The 17,548-nt window shown below is 33.9% G+C and overlaps 1 protein-coding gene and 1 non-coding gene across 4 annotated transcripts in view; one reads left to right on the top strand and one right to left on the bottom strand.

Moving 5' to 3' along the window:
• Positions 1-17,548, bottom strand: part of LOC119831648 (leucine-rich repeat and calponin homology domain-containing protein) — a 47,294-nt gene that overhangs the window by 10,546 nt on the left and 19,200 nt on the right. For 2 of the 3 annotated variants that reach the window (XM_038355086.1, XM_038355103.1), the window contains exons 3-7: positions 4,330-4,562; positions 3,819-3,955; positions 2,742-2,985; positions 1,731-1,869; positions 660-725 (exon numbers count right to left, since the gene is read on the bottom strand). In XM_038355086.1, coding sequence (XP_038211014.1) covers positions 660-725; positions 1,731-1,869; positions 2,742-2,985; positions 3,819-3,955; positions 4,330-4,562 — 819 coding nt within the window. The remainder of the gene's footprint in view (positions 1-659; positions 726-1,730; positions 1,870-2,741; positions 2,986-3,818; positions 3,956-4,329; positions 4,563-17,548) is intronic. The other variant, XM_038355095.1, reaches the window with a different exon arrangement.
• Trnak-uuu lies at positions 2,078-2,150 on the top strand. Its single transcript has one exon. It is a non-coding gene; the product is annotated as a tRNA-Lys (tRNA).

Here is a 17,548-nt window from a genome sequence, read left to right as displayed (position 1 = left end):
TTTGTATTGTAGTTGGAGTCGCTAACTATGTTATTTACAATCATTTACAAACAAGTTTTTTAAGAATAAAACATAAGTACTAAATTAAAACATACAGAACAAGTAGGCAAATAAATCGATCTACCTAAACAACGTTATATTTATAAAGCGAACAAAGTATGATTTCACTAACTTTACTTAAAATATTGCTTGAATTATCATTAACAGTTTTATTTTTGATGTAATAATATTTTGTCAGCATGACATTTGCTGAATACATCTAAGACATGACAAATTCTGCGAAGCGTATATATCAAATACTTTATTTAATAAGTAACAAGTATAAATAACAAATTCTACTAAATATACTTTTACCCGTATAAACAAATCAAAACTACTCATCAAAATTATCAAATACCTAACTAATTTCTACCTACCCAACAAATCCAGTCAGCGCTTCGTCTCTTTCATTCTCAAACATCCGATTATAAGAGCGAAAGAGACAAACCAATGATCCATAGTAATTATTAGTAAGCACATAAACGCACAGCCTAACTCAATCCAGCGCATTTTCCACCCACATTAGTACCATGCAACACATAGGACGTTTACATACATAACATATATAGTTATAATACGGTGCGTATGCGTGTGAGCGTCGTGCGCATGAGTGATTGTACCTGTATGTCTGTTGTTGTGCTAATTTACTCTTATCCTCGCCGTTCCCTTCGGGTGATATACGGACGCTGAAAGGGACAACACCGGGGTTAATAAAAGGGGGGTGAATGCAGTAGGCCCACGTACAATTCGCATTTGGTCATTCCCGAGCTTCAAGGTTTTTTTTTATAGTCGAATATCATTGCAATAAGACACCACCGGTTTATTGATCGAATATTTGTGCTTTGTGATTAATAATGTTTGAAATAGGCGGCAATTTTAGACACTTTTTTATATCAGGTAATATGTATTTCATAAACCAAATAATAAACTTTAATCACATACATTTTTTATGTATTAATCGTTTCCATCCATCCAAATCTAATATCTAAATGTTATACTAAAAAAGAATATTTGAAAACGACAAATTTACAAAAAAAAAACAATGTTTTGTACGGGACCCTACTGTGATAAATGAAGGGAGAATGAAGATGACTTCTGATTACGGCGGTTAATCAAATTCATTACCTCTGCTCCAGTCAACGGTGGAAAAATAAAACAAATTATATAAGCCAATATTACTCCCCGTATCTAATAAAAAAATAACATAATATGTATAAAACCTCGCCGGTTAATTTATAAAATAAGTATATAAAACATAATGTAACAAATACTTTATAATGGTTACTTTATCGAATACAACTACACTTACATTATAGATCCCACCAACACATATCTTATACATATTAGGATAGATAAATATAAATTATATCATAACATTCTGTATAATTTCCAAATATCTCCCATCTATATTGGAAACAAAAAAGCATAGACAATATCAAATAACGAAGTAAGTTATATTTATTATAGTCATATTTTTCAGTTTCTTATTCCGCTACAACTGCATTTCATCTTAAATGTACAACTTTATGTACCGTGAAATCGTTATTATCACAGGATCAAAAAATACACACCTAAATAAACCGGTATTTGCTACTACAATGCATATTTGTACTACTTACGTAACCTAAAAGATTCAGTGCAATACAACACAATATTTCTAGAACATTCTCGAACGTTCCATTTCTACTCACCCGGTGAGGATGGGTGTGAGGGGTGCGAGGGGGGACTCGCTGGACAGTGACTGCGCACGGGATAGCGCCGCGCCCGGAGAGAGCGTGGACGGCGTGCTCGGCGTGGACCGACCTGATCCTCCTCCTGCCTCACCACCCGCTAAAATATTTATTTCATTAATAGAGAAAGGTCATGTAAGGAAGAAGGACTTTAATTAAGCTCAGATAGATCTTTTACGTTTCAAATCATTGGCAATATAAATAACAATACAAATAACTAGTTTTGATTATTTCTTATTATTTTACGTTTCCGTGAGCAATGGACATAGCATCGTCTTATAATAGAAAATTTCGATACCGTCTACACGGCCCGGATAGCTCAGTCGGTAGAGCATTGGACTTTTAATCCAAGGGTCCAGGGTTCAAGTCCCTGTTCGGGCGGCCGTTTTTTTTTTACTTTTTATTTTTACTCATCTTTTCATATTTACCTGTTTCATTGCATTGTGATTATACATAACATTTTTAACATTTTTATTACATATACATAATAACATTTTTATTTTTAAACTGAATATGTTATAACACGAAAGTGCATATATCATTTTATTATGCTTCTTTAAACAATAAAAATTTAGTAATATTTTATTTTATTTTAGAAGTAAAATACTTAAAGGTAATATCATTAATGAAAAAAGTATGTTGCCCTCACGCTCGGCTGCATTTTAGGTTGTTTTTATTTTTTATAGTATCCTTCTTTTTTATAGTAGTATGACGTAAAGAAAAACTATCATGTTTGTCTACTATCAAAATTGAGACATTGTAATCAAGTTACATTGAAATAACTTAATGATCTCTTATGTTCACTATTTATTTTTTAACGCTATCCGAATACGAAGTAATCTATTACAATATTTCTTTATTGTATATTTTCTACATCAGAAAACAACAAAATAAACCATTATTTAAAATAACTCATGTTTTCACAAAATATCCTCAAATTGATTGTAATAAATAGATGAGCTATTTACTTACCATCATTCGACCACCTCTTTTCCACGCCATCAGTACAATATCCGCTATCAACAACATGCCTGGGTTTATGCCTCAAACAGTCAATGGTAGCGTTACCAGATGTGATCTGGCCTTGTCCGGGCGAATTGAAAGACGCGTGTTTTGTTGACCGTCGGGTGTCGTCCACACGACGGTGTGCCATGGAGTCTTTATTCGCCATGTTCTCCAGGTATTTGAATATGTGCACGCGCCCGCGCATGCATATCTGTAACATTCAATGGAGCGTTGGATTCGGTTGCAGCGTTATGTCTAAAATTGGATATGGCGTTGAATTGAATATGGCCTTTATACAAAAATGGTACTTTCACATGGACCATATTTGTCCGTAATTATGATTATTATGAATCTTAGCAGTGAATTTAGAAATCTGGATAACTAACACAACTTAATTAGAAAAGTAGGCCTATATGTTCTTAACATATCAATTCAAATGGCGAACGACCGTTGTGGAGGTACTAATTAAAAACAATAATTGCGATAAGATTAAGTTTATTTCTGGAATTGTTTTTGTAGTAGGCTGCTTGTCGCTGTGATAATAAAAAGTATCGAGTATATTCCTTTAAATATCTTTAACTGGCTACAATTTACATACAGTTTCTGAAAATCTAGCACGCATTTCCGCACGCGTTTTCAGAAGAAATCTATCGAGAGTCCCGTGGTTTTACATGTATAGTTCCAGTTCCTGTAGGATAACCTGGATAGAAACTATTCAAAGTCCTTTCTCGGGTTTTAAATGGTCTTTGTGCAAATTTTCATTCAAAGCGTTTCAGCGATTACGGCGTGAAGAAAAGACAACCGGATAAACATACACGCACTTACGTATTTTCCATTGTCAGAGGAAACCTTGCATAGTTACCGCTTCCGTAAGATGTCCAGAACAAAACTATGTATCCCATATCACTTCTCTGGTTTCAAACTATCTTTGTATCGAATTTCATCTAAATCGGTTCAGTAGTTAAGGAGTGAAGAAGAAACAGAGTTACTTTCGCATTTGTAGTAAAAAATAGCGGGGATGTTGTAATCTTTGAATCTACTTACGGTTGTAGGCGGTGAAACTAGTGGGTTATTATCCAGGTTTAATGTGACGATGGACGACATATTGCGCAGTTCCAGGGGTAGTGAAGAGATACAATTGCAGCTTACATCTAGGTGCTCTAGTCGGAGGTATGTGATTTCTGAAATTATATCACGTTTACCTTTGTAATATAACCAATACCCATAAGTATCTGTACACCTTTTTTTGACCATTACGTAATCTACGAGAAGAGTTAAGCGAAGCTTTTGAATATTACATAGATTCAATAACATTAATAACGGTAAAATTAACATTTATCATAACATAATTGATGTAAGTAATCTGATAATGTATTATATTGGTTTATTAGATTTTATCGTTTACATAAAAGGAAATTTTTGATTTCAATTGCCCGCTCTTGGGGATGAAATTTTTATATATTGAACTGAGAATTTCTGAATAAACAAAAGCGTTATGTAACCCAATATATAATCAGTATATACGACCAGTTAAACAGCTAGTAGCAATACTCACGTAGTGGCAGCAATCCAAGTTGGTTATTGCTCAGATTCAAGCACCTGAGCCCGGTGCAGTCGCCGAGCGTCATCGGCACCTGTGTCAGTCTGTTGTTCGACGCGTCCAGTTCGGCCAGCGTCGTCATCTTGCCGATCTCCTTCGGCAGGCTCAACAGCATGTTGTCCTGCACCAGGAGCACTTGCAGTGGCATCTGGCATACTTCTCGTGGGAGCTCCGTGAGCTGATTTGAACTGGAAATAGGAATTTATTTTATCAATCACTTTTGTTCATTAATATAAGAACGCCTGTATCTACATATAAATAAACAATTAATAATTATAAGAAATGGGCCCTCTACTGATACGTATGCTCCACGCGTTTAAAAGTTTTCCTTTTATGTATAGCGATGATACTCATTATGATTAACCTTGTTTTTGTATTATAAAGCAAAATACAGATTGTGTAGGTCGATCACATATATCATACATAGAAAGAATGTGAAACAAAAAAAACAAGTTAGGAACGGTAAATAAATGCACAAAACTAAATGTTTGCCTCGTGCTACCCTATTTCATTATCAAAGAAAAAAAACTTAAATCAAACCCAACGATCAACACTCGAGTACAACTCTCTTAAGACGTTGAAGCGAGCACTTGTAGTTACCGGCTATAAAGCCGATGAAAACATAAATACATGCACCTCATCAACACACCGCAAACTATTTATAGTCCTGGAACCTAGTTTGAGATCGCGTGTTATGAGATCGAGCTGAGCGTAAATCGTTCCACGCCTTGTCTACCGATTTTATAGGGTTGCCTTCTATAAAAATAAAATGCTTGGAGTTGACTGAATATAACATAAAATACTAGAAATAAATATAACAATAATAGTATAATGAAGTATTTTGATACTATAAGTGCTAAGACTTCAGATAATTTGTCACGGGAATACTGCATTAATTGTTAATAGCTTTCCGTCCCCGACTTCGTTGGAATGCTTCACGCTTTAGTGAACAGCTTTATATACTTTCATATTTTTACATAAAGAAGTAGGGTGAGTATGCTCTTTTCCAAACTTCAATATAGACCAAAACAAAATTAAAACACAGGGGAATCATATAAGGCGTTTTTAGAGATTTCACTTATAAATATGTGATAAACTATTGACTATTAAATAAGATTATTAGAAGCTGGATATTTTATTTCAATGTTCTACCACAAACACAACTTATTTTCCACACGATATAACTATAAGCTTTTAATATATTGCAATCTATTACAACAAGAAGTGACAACCCTACGCGTAACGTTACGCTAAGAAAATACATATAACTAAACTTCTCCATTAATGCTTACACTCTATAGAAAAAACATAACTTAGACAGCTAAACTTAATAAAAAGCGTGCAGCTGAAAATATAAGTTACAGCAAAGCATATAAATACGTTGTTAGATAAGCTTTTTGGAAAATAATACATTAAACCTCCTTTTGGAGTCGTTTTCAATAAGTCGTGGACTGTAAACGGTAACACGTAGTATACATTACAATAACAAGTTCACTCCAGTTCAACGAAACTCAGTCAGTGATATTATCAACATGGGCATTGTCCAGTTTGTAAACAACATGGCCAAATAGCGAGTAACGGCACATCCCGTGCTTTATGTTAGACTACATAAAAACGCTTTCACCGGGCATGCGTTTGTGCATCATGAATGTAATAATAATAAAGCATGATTTCATTTCAAACTTTTGTACCATAATTTTACAGTCTGCCCTAAGATTTTAATATGATTGTATGATGTTGTATATGTATTGATGAATGGATCTAACTACATATTAATAGGTCGACAGGTGAATGTTTTGCATGCATGAGGTCGTTTTAGGAAACGCGTAGAGTTTCATAAAAATTGTCTAATATCACCTCATGTAATTATATAAAAATGGTCAGGAATACATAAATAAAACATGTCTTTTAACGATTACAAAGAAGTGGTCTTAAAAAGGACCCTCTTTCTTTCCGAATGTAGGAGTCGGGTACGCTTGTGAGCGAATTAGTAGCGAATAATACTGTTTCATGCTATAAGTGGGAGAGCTGGAGGCCCGTTTCCATTTCACCACACTTCCCAATCCATTCCATATGAATTTTAACCATAAAAATTACTATAACTTACATTTTACAACGGTTTAAATTTGAATTATTCCAAGCTCAGGCCATTGAATATTAATGCATGATGTCTGCAACACCATTATATTCTTATCAAGCTTTAAGGTTAGCCTGCTCAAAGCCTCTTCATCTAAAGCCTTCAAGCCTTTGTTTAAATACTCAAGTTCTGTCTTTGTTCCATGCCAATCGAAAGACAATACAAATGCAATGAAGTGCAAAAGTAGCACTTTTTATCTTCTCAATAACTATACATTTAAGTATATGCAATTTTCGATGACATTATAATAACAAACGTAATAATATGTATCCATTGATTCTTTCTTTAGGATAAATTTTATTCAAATGGCCCCAAAACAAACTTCAAACTGCTCTCTTTCCAAACATAAATTCATGAACTTCATATATTACTAGCTGCGCCGCGCGGTTTCATCAGTGGACGAAGCTACCGGCAATAGTAAGTATTTATCTAGCTCATGTCTTATTCTGATGTATATAAGCTATATAATTTTAAAGTTTCATTAAAATCCAATCAGCAGTTTTTACGTGAAAAATTAACAAACATCCAACGCGTTTATAATATTAGTAAGAATTAGTAGGATGTATACAATAATTCTTTACCTACACGTCCCCATTGGTAGGTGTATGAAAAAGAGCACTATGATATACGTAACCACAAAGTTTTACCGACATGTCTTTGAAGCCTAATACATATGAAATGCTGCAGCAAACTTTAATAAAATACTACGCTTAAATCGATTAAACTTTCTAGCGATCTTTGTGCACGAGTTGTTTTATACCGCTCTAACTCCATATACGGTATAGCTATGTATAAACGAGTGCCTATAAAGGAAATGTTCTCATCAACACATCCGTAACAGTCATTAGGGTACAATCAACGCCATACGTTTTTAATCGTAAGAACAAAATCATTGATGTTAAAGTAGACTGGATAGATATCAAATAACGTCTTTAAGAAACTTTGTTGCCGCTCTGATAGTGCTACATCTTGTTTATTGGCTCATTATGTCTAAAATTACATAATTCTTTGCTAAATTGGCCCTTGGATACATTTCATTTACCAAGTTGATTGATATTGCCACTTAATATTATGATATCAAATAAGTTATTGCAAATATGTCTAAAAGTATCCATATTTGTTCATTTCGGAAGAAAAGCTCTCATTTTTAACCCGGTACGTAAAATTGTAATAGACTGAGGTTAGGTCTATCTCAGGCTCATTCAGATCAGCTAAATAGAAGCCAATTTCACGTGTATAAAACTAGTGTGGCTAGGGACAGGAGTTTTTGTTGCGATACCATAGCGTCTAGACATTCTGCTTTGAAACTGGATTCAGTACCGGAGACAGGGATTAATAATAGACAGGAGGTCATTGGACGGTACATTTAAAGAAACAATTTAATTCATTTTGTTGTAGGGAAAAATAAACATCACAACAGGGACTAATAGGATAACTACGTAAAATTCAGGCTTTTATCGCGTAGACTGGAAATTAAGCTTAAATTCAAAATCTATCGACCTAAATGTATTGTAATTTAATGAGACACTTTCCGCATTTTTATTGCTTACATAACCTCATTAAATGTAAATTGGAGTAGCCCTGAAGATGAGCAAGTAGGCCATACATTGAAATCAAGGCTACAACATTGTATAAGCGAATCAACTGTCGTAGATTTTCTGTTAGATTTTACTGCAAGAATTTATTTTCCAATCCTATTTAAAAGATTCCATACTTCTTATAATCGCTTTTTACAAGTAGAAATACTTATTGCGCATTGTAATTTATGAACTGTTACATCTGAGAACGATTCCATTTATTTAAATGCTTTACGAAGTCGCAGCAAGACGCCGTGTATGGTATTCGACATGCGGTTTCACCGGTATACTGGACTCAAGTTTGTCGAGTGTTCAGAGTTTGTATAAAAACATGTCACATGGTTATCATCATTCAATAAAATAAGATAGTTTTGAACAAGCAGCGTCTACATACATTTGAAGTTGTTTCTATGCCAATGCAATTTAAAAACTAATCCTCGTTCAATGTACACGTTTCACGAAACGTTCAGAGTCTAGACTGGACACGCCTTGTTCCATTATACAATTAGTTTACGATATCTGTTCCTTCGATAAGGAATTACGTCAGGGATCTAATGAAGTTAACTTTAATGTATAGTCACATTGTCAATATAATAATATGGATATAGTGTGATGTCAAATAGTACAAATACGATATATATACGTGAATGGTACTCAAGTCGATACTTGATAATATGTTGGCAGTAAAACAGCGTGAGGCATACAGCATCCGCTCATTAACATGGAAGATATGTTGCTGTAATTACAGAGGCCAATTACACCTGCATCGTGTTTATAAATATACCTCCTACTAACAAAAACTTATGAATTTTTACTAAATTGCCTATTGGATACACGCTCGCTACTTGTTATGGAATAAAAAGCCAAATTAAATTTATATGCACGACAGCTTTTAAATTAATATTTTAAGAAAATATTAACTAACTATTGTCCGCTGCATCGCACGCGATAAATTCGGAGTAGCTTATTAGATTTTTCATATCTATAAACGTTCCTCTTGAATCACACTATTAAAATAAAAAACCAACAAAATTCGTTGTGCAGTTTTAAAGATCTAAGCATAGATACATCGGGACAGACACGGGAGGCGAATTTGCTTTACACTATGCAGTGATTTAAAATTACTTCTGATATAACAGAGTAAACAAATAATATCAAACTCCAGAGAATTTGGCACAGCGAACAAGTTTTCCGACGGTCGTGTAATTTTTAATTTTGTTGATACGTAATGAAAGAAAGACGTTAGCACAGTATAATAAGTGCGACGTTAGACTAAAGGCCATAACAAATGGGTAATTTTATCCACAACGTGTTTATTGAGGCGAGGGTCGATTGTAAACGAGGAATCTATTTTATGCCCGTTTCCCAGACATTACGCGCTAATTAATTATTGTTTCACATTATATCATCAACTTATTTGTTACAAGAACATGACGCAAGTACCAACATGAGCCCGATCTCTATTACATACACGTTAGTCCAGGAGTTGTTAAGGGCGATTTGTATGAATTCTTATTATAAAACTATTGAAAAACATTTAAGATAGCCTATGAATCTATCAGCTTTGAACACTTTCCTGGTAATGGGAACTAGCATGAAGCTATCTATTGATTATGTTATCTCACATAATGATTCTGAAAATATTGGTGACCCCAGTCTCTGTCTGTTAGTCTTTCCCCTCCAAAGTGCAAATTATATTCCCCTTCCTGCTGGGTGTTTCAAGGTCGATGATATAATATTGATTTATCTTTCACGGGGGGAACAGCGACACGTGTGGGCTAATTGCAAAATATTGGTTGATAAATATACGTCGTCATATGGGCGAATTTGTTCGCGGTTTATCACCGTTATGTAGACCCATATACAAGAACTAAATAAAATATGATACTTGAAGATGAATTTGACAAAAGATCAGAATGATTGCCCGTGAATAGTACATACAAGATTTGTAAATTTTTTCTATAGTATAAAATTTGTAGCCTGTTAATTATTTATAAAATAAGCATATAAATTGAAGTACATTTTTCAGTTTCTTTTTACTTTAGACGAACATATCAATAAAGGAATTATAAAACACGTTTTAGCTCATGTAGCTATCACATGAAAATAGTATATGGAGTAAATGTGAAATTTGCCAAAGATTATTTTATCTAACAAGAAATAATGTAATAAAAAATATTAAGAGCAACCGAAATTAAGGGACATTTAGACTATACTTGCAAACAATACAACGGATGTAAACAACATTTTACCTAATATCTTGCGCAAGAGTTCGTTACATCTGAGCGTGTAATTATCATAATTATACCAGTCTACGAGTAAATGAGTGTGAAATAACTCCCGTAACATACATAATACTCCTATATTTTCAGGTATTTGTGAAAAACCTGCGAATGTACTCGCATAGATTCAACGAAGGCAGTTGCTTTTGTTATTAGTCTGTGAGGAGAACCGCTGTATCAGCCATGGTGTTTTGGTTCCACTGTAGCCACTAGGAAAGCGGTAAAAACGGGCGCCATACAATTCGGCAGTTACGCAAACCGGCTATTGTAACGTGACACGCGTGAACTACTTTCTGCCTGCATTTTATCACAACGGCCATGGTAACAATGACAACTCTTTCTATGGGTTAGTAGTGTAATATTCAGAGTCAAATTAGCTTAATGGAATTATTGTTTACATTTTGTATATTCTTTTGAATATAAACATCAAGTTTTTGTATAAATGGAATAAACTTTTTTGTATTAAAATGTATATCCCATCCCAAATGTATGTATTATCTCATTAAAGGCAAATGTTACCTCAATTCACTCTTGTTGAAGCGTAACACCGTCCGATTGTTTTTGAAGAACTTGATACCGACCATAACCATTACAACTGAGTACCTACCTATCGTATAATGTCACGGTATACGCGTGCGCGCCGATGCGCACGCGCAACGCGTCGTTGGGGCACTTTATGACTGTGTTTTGCCAACACCATGAGCAATAATCGCATTTTGATAGCTGAATATGGCTATTGTTTTCGTATCGCTTTCATTATAATACCGGATTTTCAAACATGAATAGATACGATATATTAATTGTAGATATCATTGGTACTCGTGCATGAGTTGCTTTCGGTAGAAAGAAGTTTTGAATTCTCGTTTCACAGAAAGTGACGATGCAAAAAGATAATATCGATTTGATAACAATATCCGAAAAGCGTTATATGTATTAACACAAAATAAAATCAATTCAAAAAATATACAGTGAATATTTAATAATATACTTTCGGAATTAATAATTGTTTACTTTCTGAATTAATACTTTTTATATTGTAACTATAATAACATGTACATTTCGATGAAACATTTTACTTGAATAGTCAAATCGACAAAGAAATTTATTCAGCCATGTTCCTAATTTTGACTAGGTGATTATATCAAGAAATTAAACAGTCTAGAAGCGCTAACAATTAGGCTGGCCACACACTACCGTCTGGATTTAAACTATTTTATATTAAAAAAAACAGTTTCAGTTCAAAAACAGTTATAATAAACAATCTCGCCAACATTTTTAACGCAATATTGAAACGAAATTAATTCCAGCATAAAGAAATGTATAGAAAAATGTTAATACTGAATACAGAATTTTTATTATTCCGTCAGCATTTCAAAACGCACGTCAGGCACATATTGTAAAATAAATCTGAAAAATTCAGAATCTGAAAGTGCGGGTAACAGTGAAATTGTATTCACATCTGTGCGCTCTGAATTCAGGGAGGCACTCCGACTGTGTGAGGCCGACCTTATTTATATAGGTAAATCAATTAGGGCATAAACGTCAAATCCGCGAAGCGTATCTATCGACACTCTGTGAACATCAAACAGCTACTATGGATTTAGCATTATCCATGCAATGTGCAACACATTACTCGTACATGGAGACGAACAGTCGTATCAATCGAATCGAATCGAATTGATAACGAAAGAGTACACTTAGTAACGGGAGACAGGCGGTTCTGTTTACATGCTTTAATCACCCCCCTAGCTTCCAGGAAGTGGACCACCCGTGACCCGTTGTTAATCAATACTGGAAATGAGGAATTAAAATATTTTTAACATCGAAACTCGGTAGGGGTAATTCTAATTGTGTAAAAGAAGACCCATTATACAAGCTGAATAGATTAATTATATGTATAGCGTTATAGTAAAAAAAAACATGTGCTTTGGTGTGCAAGTGTTTGTAACGAATGCTATTTGAGACATAATTTTACTAGAAATATTAAATCCCCAGAAACAATAAAAACGTGTGACTTTTTGTTGCGCACACTTTATTCAAGATCCCAATAAATGTGTTTTACCAATTTTGAAATACAGAACATCATAGATACTAAAATTATAAAAGGCAACTTAACAAAAAAAAACCTAATTGCATCAAACTACGGCGATAATCTAACATGACACTAATTTTGTAAGCCGCGCTTAACATCGATTAAACTAACCGTGCGTTAGCATAAGCATAACAAAAGTTTTCCTTAGCCAGATACGATTTACCTACGTAATTTATAACATGCGAGATAGCACGTGTGTACACGGGCTTATAAAATTCCTTTTATGCAATGTTTAGGAAGTGATATTGAGTGTACACAACTCTTTATACGGGACCATGACACCTCCGGTCATTCACCCCGCCCACTGATCTTTATGCCGACCTACAAACGAGCTGCTATCAGACGGCGTTACGTTGTTACGGCGACAATAGGTGTGAATATTATTTTTAATAGAATCCGAATAACAAAATAGACAGAAAATAGATTCTCTTAAGTGAACATCAGCGCGTCGCGTGTACAGAACCCACTGATCAATTAGCAAATTGAGGTGTGCCTGGAAAAAGTTTGCTACGTTGAAAATTATATTAACAGTATCGTATGTTTCGGCCTACAACAATAATGGGACAACATACTGCCAATATTAGACACTACAATTTATTTACATGACATATTTAGAGAATTACTAAAAATATAATGTACGAATACAAAATATTTAATATAAGTCTGCTAAAATTAATTCTCAATGGAGAGTTAACAACATAATTTATTTATGTTCATCGTATCAATTAATTTGATTAAATCAATTATAATTATGACATAAGTAGTTGCGGTTTATCACAATAGGTACTTTAAAAATTCTATATGTCCTAATATATATGACTAATCTTAATTATTATTATAACTCGATCTGCGTGTGGCAGTCAAGTAGTCCGTTAAATTCCGCCATAAAGTGGGCAATTAAAAATAGCTTGGGTGTTATATTCGTATCCCAAATTAACAGATGTGCAACTTGCGAGTTTTTATTTATAGGCTCGTTAAATAGATTTGGTACTTACTTTATTTCATTTTTGTTAGTCTTGTGAACAAATAGATCATTTTTGGGTTAAATTATACTTACAATAGGTGTGTACCACTTAATTTTTCACTAGATGCGTCACTAGGCTTACCAACAACCTTTCGATACCAGGGTACATCCCGTTTGGATATACTTCGTCATTACATTGTAATTTAGAGCTACTGTTATAAGATAGACTTATTTCAAATTTAGAGAAAAATAACGTGAAGAATATATATTAAAGTAATAGGTCACCATATTTAAAACACACACATCATCATCGTATATGGGATTTGTTCCCACTGCGATACTGGCCTTCTATGAGGTGTCATGCTATAATCCACCACGCTGGCCAAGCGCAGGTTGGCCAAAAACACACTCACATGCAATCATTCTACACAATAATCCTGCTTAACGAAACTAAGACAAACTCCAAATCATACACACTAAGAAATACGTGTTAAAATTAATATAACCAATTTGTACAGCTGCAAATGACTTTCGTAGCAAAAAGAACTACAATCTTATGGATAGTTTAATAAAACATATACCTAATCAACAATGAGTACCAGTCAAACATGTCATTGACTCGGTAATTCGCAACCAGACGCCAATCGCTTCTCAATGCAGAAGCCAGTGGTACACAGTTATTTCCGACCGTAAGTATTAAGTAGCATAATATCAAACAAGCCAAAGGGCAACGTCTTTTGGAAACATTTTGTCTATTTATATTCGTGAATTTGGCGCCACGACATAATTAACAGGCGGGAGACGTTCATTTTAAGGCAGCTTATCAGTTTGAAAGAATATTCAGACATATTTTATGCTTATTAAGGTGGTGTAAGGGTAAAATTGTGAAACTGAAACAACAAACGAGTCCGTCTGCGTAAAAACTTTTAGTGTCATATTTTGCGGCAAAAAGTCACCTATCGTATTTTTCCGTTCATAAAATATCTAGCATATTGATGGACTGTAGTTTTATTATTATTAACTAAACCCTTATTAATTCGCTCCGGCTTCGCTCGTGTGTACATATATAGCCATATCAATCAGTGAAGCAGCTTGCAGCTTTTCAATGGTGAAAGATTTTTGAAATTGGTCCAGCAGTTTTTGCGTGATAACATTATAAGCTTACAAAAAAAACAAAGTATCCTCTTTATAAAATTAGTGTAGATTTTAAATTTTAAATAAATCTTGATAGTACACTCATTGCTAATCTGTTTAAACATGTGCTAATAAGATGAGATCATTAGCTAAAATCGTAGTACTAAAAATGTTAATGTAATTAGTTATGAGAAATTGTTGAGTAGGTCAGCAGAATAAAGTTTAAATCACGAACTAGACCAATTTGTACTTAAACTGAACAAACTAAATAATCAATTTATGTAGTTTATATTTTAGGTATGTATTTAAAATTATAATACAATACTTACAATTTTGTTTGGATAACCTTAATGACATCGTCGGTTAAAATGATATGAAAATAAAAGGTTGATAATTATTTAAATTAGCTTAACCATCGATTGTTATTGTACAACAATATGAGAACATAAAATTTTTAGTAACACAACTCATTGTACATTTTGAAAACAAGCGGTTTCCTCTAAAACTAACGTAATATTCTATTACAATAACCACATTGTGGGACATTCGAAGGACCAGTAACCGCGAAGTCTTATAAAGCAAGGAAATGTCACTTCATAATAAGTTCTATCTAATATAACACATGTTTTGGTAGTTCTGGGTAATTTAGCATTTACATAGCTGATTTACTCATCCAAAAAAATATTAAACCAGAAGTTGCATGTAACACATTATACTCTACAAAAACTTTTTCGCATTTGTAATGTTATTAGTAAGGATTTAAAATACCTTGAATGAATTTAACAGAAGTTCCAGTTTCATACGAATTTCATATTCATAAACAGGCCTAAAAAGAAAATATCTCAATTAATTACTCTCGTTTTTGTCATCTCTAATATCTAGGTCAAACTTATGTTGTTCCATTTTTATGACATCGTTCCGATAACGTTGAGATTAATTTACTTTGTTATGATAAAGTTTTTCAAGCAATTCCTTTTGATTATTGTTATCGGTTATGTTAGATAGATTCCCACATCATAATAGCCGACAAAGAATCATGAAAACGAATATTTATCAAAGAGTATATTATCAAAGAGTATTATGCTCCATAAGTGCAATGTACCCACCGCGTTTGGTCATGCGATAAGCAATGAAATTTATCCCTTATCTGCCCTAGCATAATCATGTTATAGAAAGGAGGTTATGCTAACTGATATAGCGTATAACACTTGATTACGTTTTCAACCGATGTTCCCAAAACCGAAAGAAGGTCCGCACTTCGACTGTATTTTTTTTTAATGTTGGTACTCGATAACTCCGTGGGTTAAGACCGATTGACGTGATCTTTTCGTGTTTGTTAAAAAATTATAAATAAACTAAATTGCTGTTTTACAGTTCCATTACAGAATCTGGAGTGGTACCTCCAGGAACGTCAAGTTTTGTGGAAAACAATTATAAAACGGTTTTATCCTTTGAGCTATGCTCCTTTCATTTATAGACATACTAGCTGCACCCGGCAAACGCTGTTCTGCTTTACTCTTATCATTTAGGGGTATGAAAAATAGATGTTGGCCGATTCTCATAGATACCGGATAAGCACAAAATTTTTATCTAAATCAGTCAAGCCGTTTCGGAGGAGTATGGCAACGAAAACTGTGACACGAGAATTTTATATATTAAGATTACGTATATTTTGCGCCCGTTGCGTTGCGTTGGCGATGGTCGAACTTAACACTCCGACGATCGTTAACCATGGAAGCGTTTTGGGGAGGTCTTTGTCCAACGTTGAGACACAAAAGCCTAATACAATAGAAGATACAGGCTAATACAACGATCATGTTTATCTATCGAGATCGAATAGGTTCCGTATTTCGCATACGTTATTGAAGCATAATTATTTATTATTGTTTTATTGATATTGCCGATTTCTTATCTTATCTCTTGAGTTTTCTTTAGATCCGTGTGCTGTTTCAGAAATTCTTCGAAATATGCACAACGACTCCAAAATCCGAATGTATTGTGTAAACGGTTCAAATGAGTTCGTATATAATTCACACTTACAGTAAGACCCTTGAACTTAACAGTATTTAGGTTAACGTCGATAAGAATTTAGGTTAAATATATAAATCTAGTACTTCCATTATTTCTATATGTAGGTTTGCGATGAGAATGAATTTATTTGTTCTACTTAGTACAAAAATCGCATAAATCTGAACGGAAGTCGGTACCGGATTTTAATGTTTTCTTTACAAACTTTTTCTAAACGCATTTCTATGCGTATCGTAAAAATATTTGTTTTTGTTTCACATCGTCAGTGCCATGTAAAAAAAAAAAAATAAAGCACGCAACAGAAAGACGAGATAACAAAATACATTTTTTTTTTCTATTATTTAAACATTGAGTAGCTTAGTCCATACGTAAGGAAAACAAAACACTGTAATTACAAAATAAAGTACATAAATACCAGTAGGCATTATCTTTTTTATTTGATCTACCAATCGTTAAACAACATTGACAAAAGAAAATATGAGTTATCAATTGTCATACGCAAACGGTTAGAAAGTGGCGTTCATACGAAACGACATCCAAACAAAGCGCAACAAAAACGTTACAGACGCAAAACGCCATCGAAAGTGTGGCGCGGACGCGCGGCGGCGACTCGCGATATCCCTGCCGGCCCGCCCGCCGCGCGCCGCGCCGCGCCCGACGCGATCGTTGTTCGCTGTGTTGCCACACATTTCGCACCAGGTGGGACTTTCATTTTGCAACTTGTTGGAGACATATTTCGATAAGAATAGATGACAGTTTGTAAGGTTGTGACGTGATATGTTGTGTGTGATATGTTCAATAATATATTGTTACCGATCAATATTGCATAAAAAAAGTTAGATTTTGATATGATAGAGTCAAATATTACATGTATAATACAGTGAGTTTAGAACACATTTGTGTTAAATACTTATGGTACATTTTATTATTTGAATATACTTCGATTATAGCACATCATAA

Source organism: Zerene cesonia, chromosome 1 (genome assembly GCF_012273895.1).
Source record: "Zerene cesonia ecotype Mississippi chromosome 1, Zerene_cesonia_1.1, whole genome shotgun sequence".
NCBI lineage: Eukaryota > Metazoa > Arthropoda > Insecta > Lepidoptera > Pieridae > Zerene > Zerene cesonia.
Note: the sequence above shows the minus strand (reverse complement) of the source record. Positions and strands in the feature narration are given on the sequence as shown.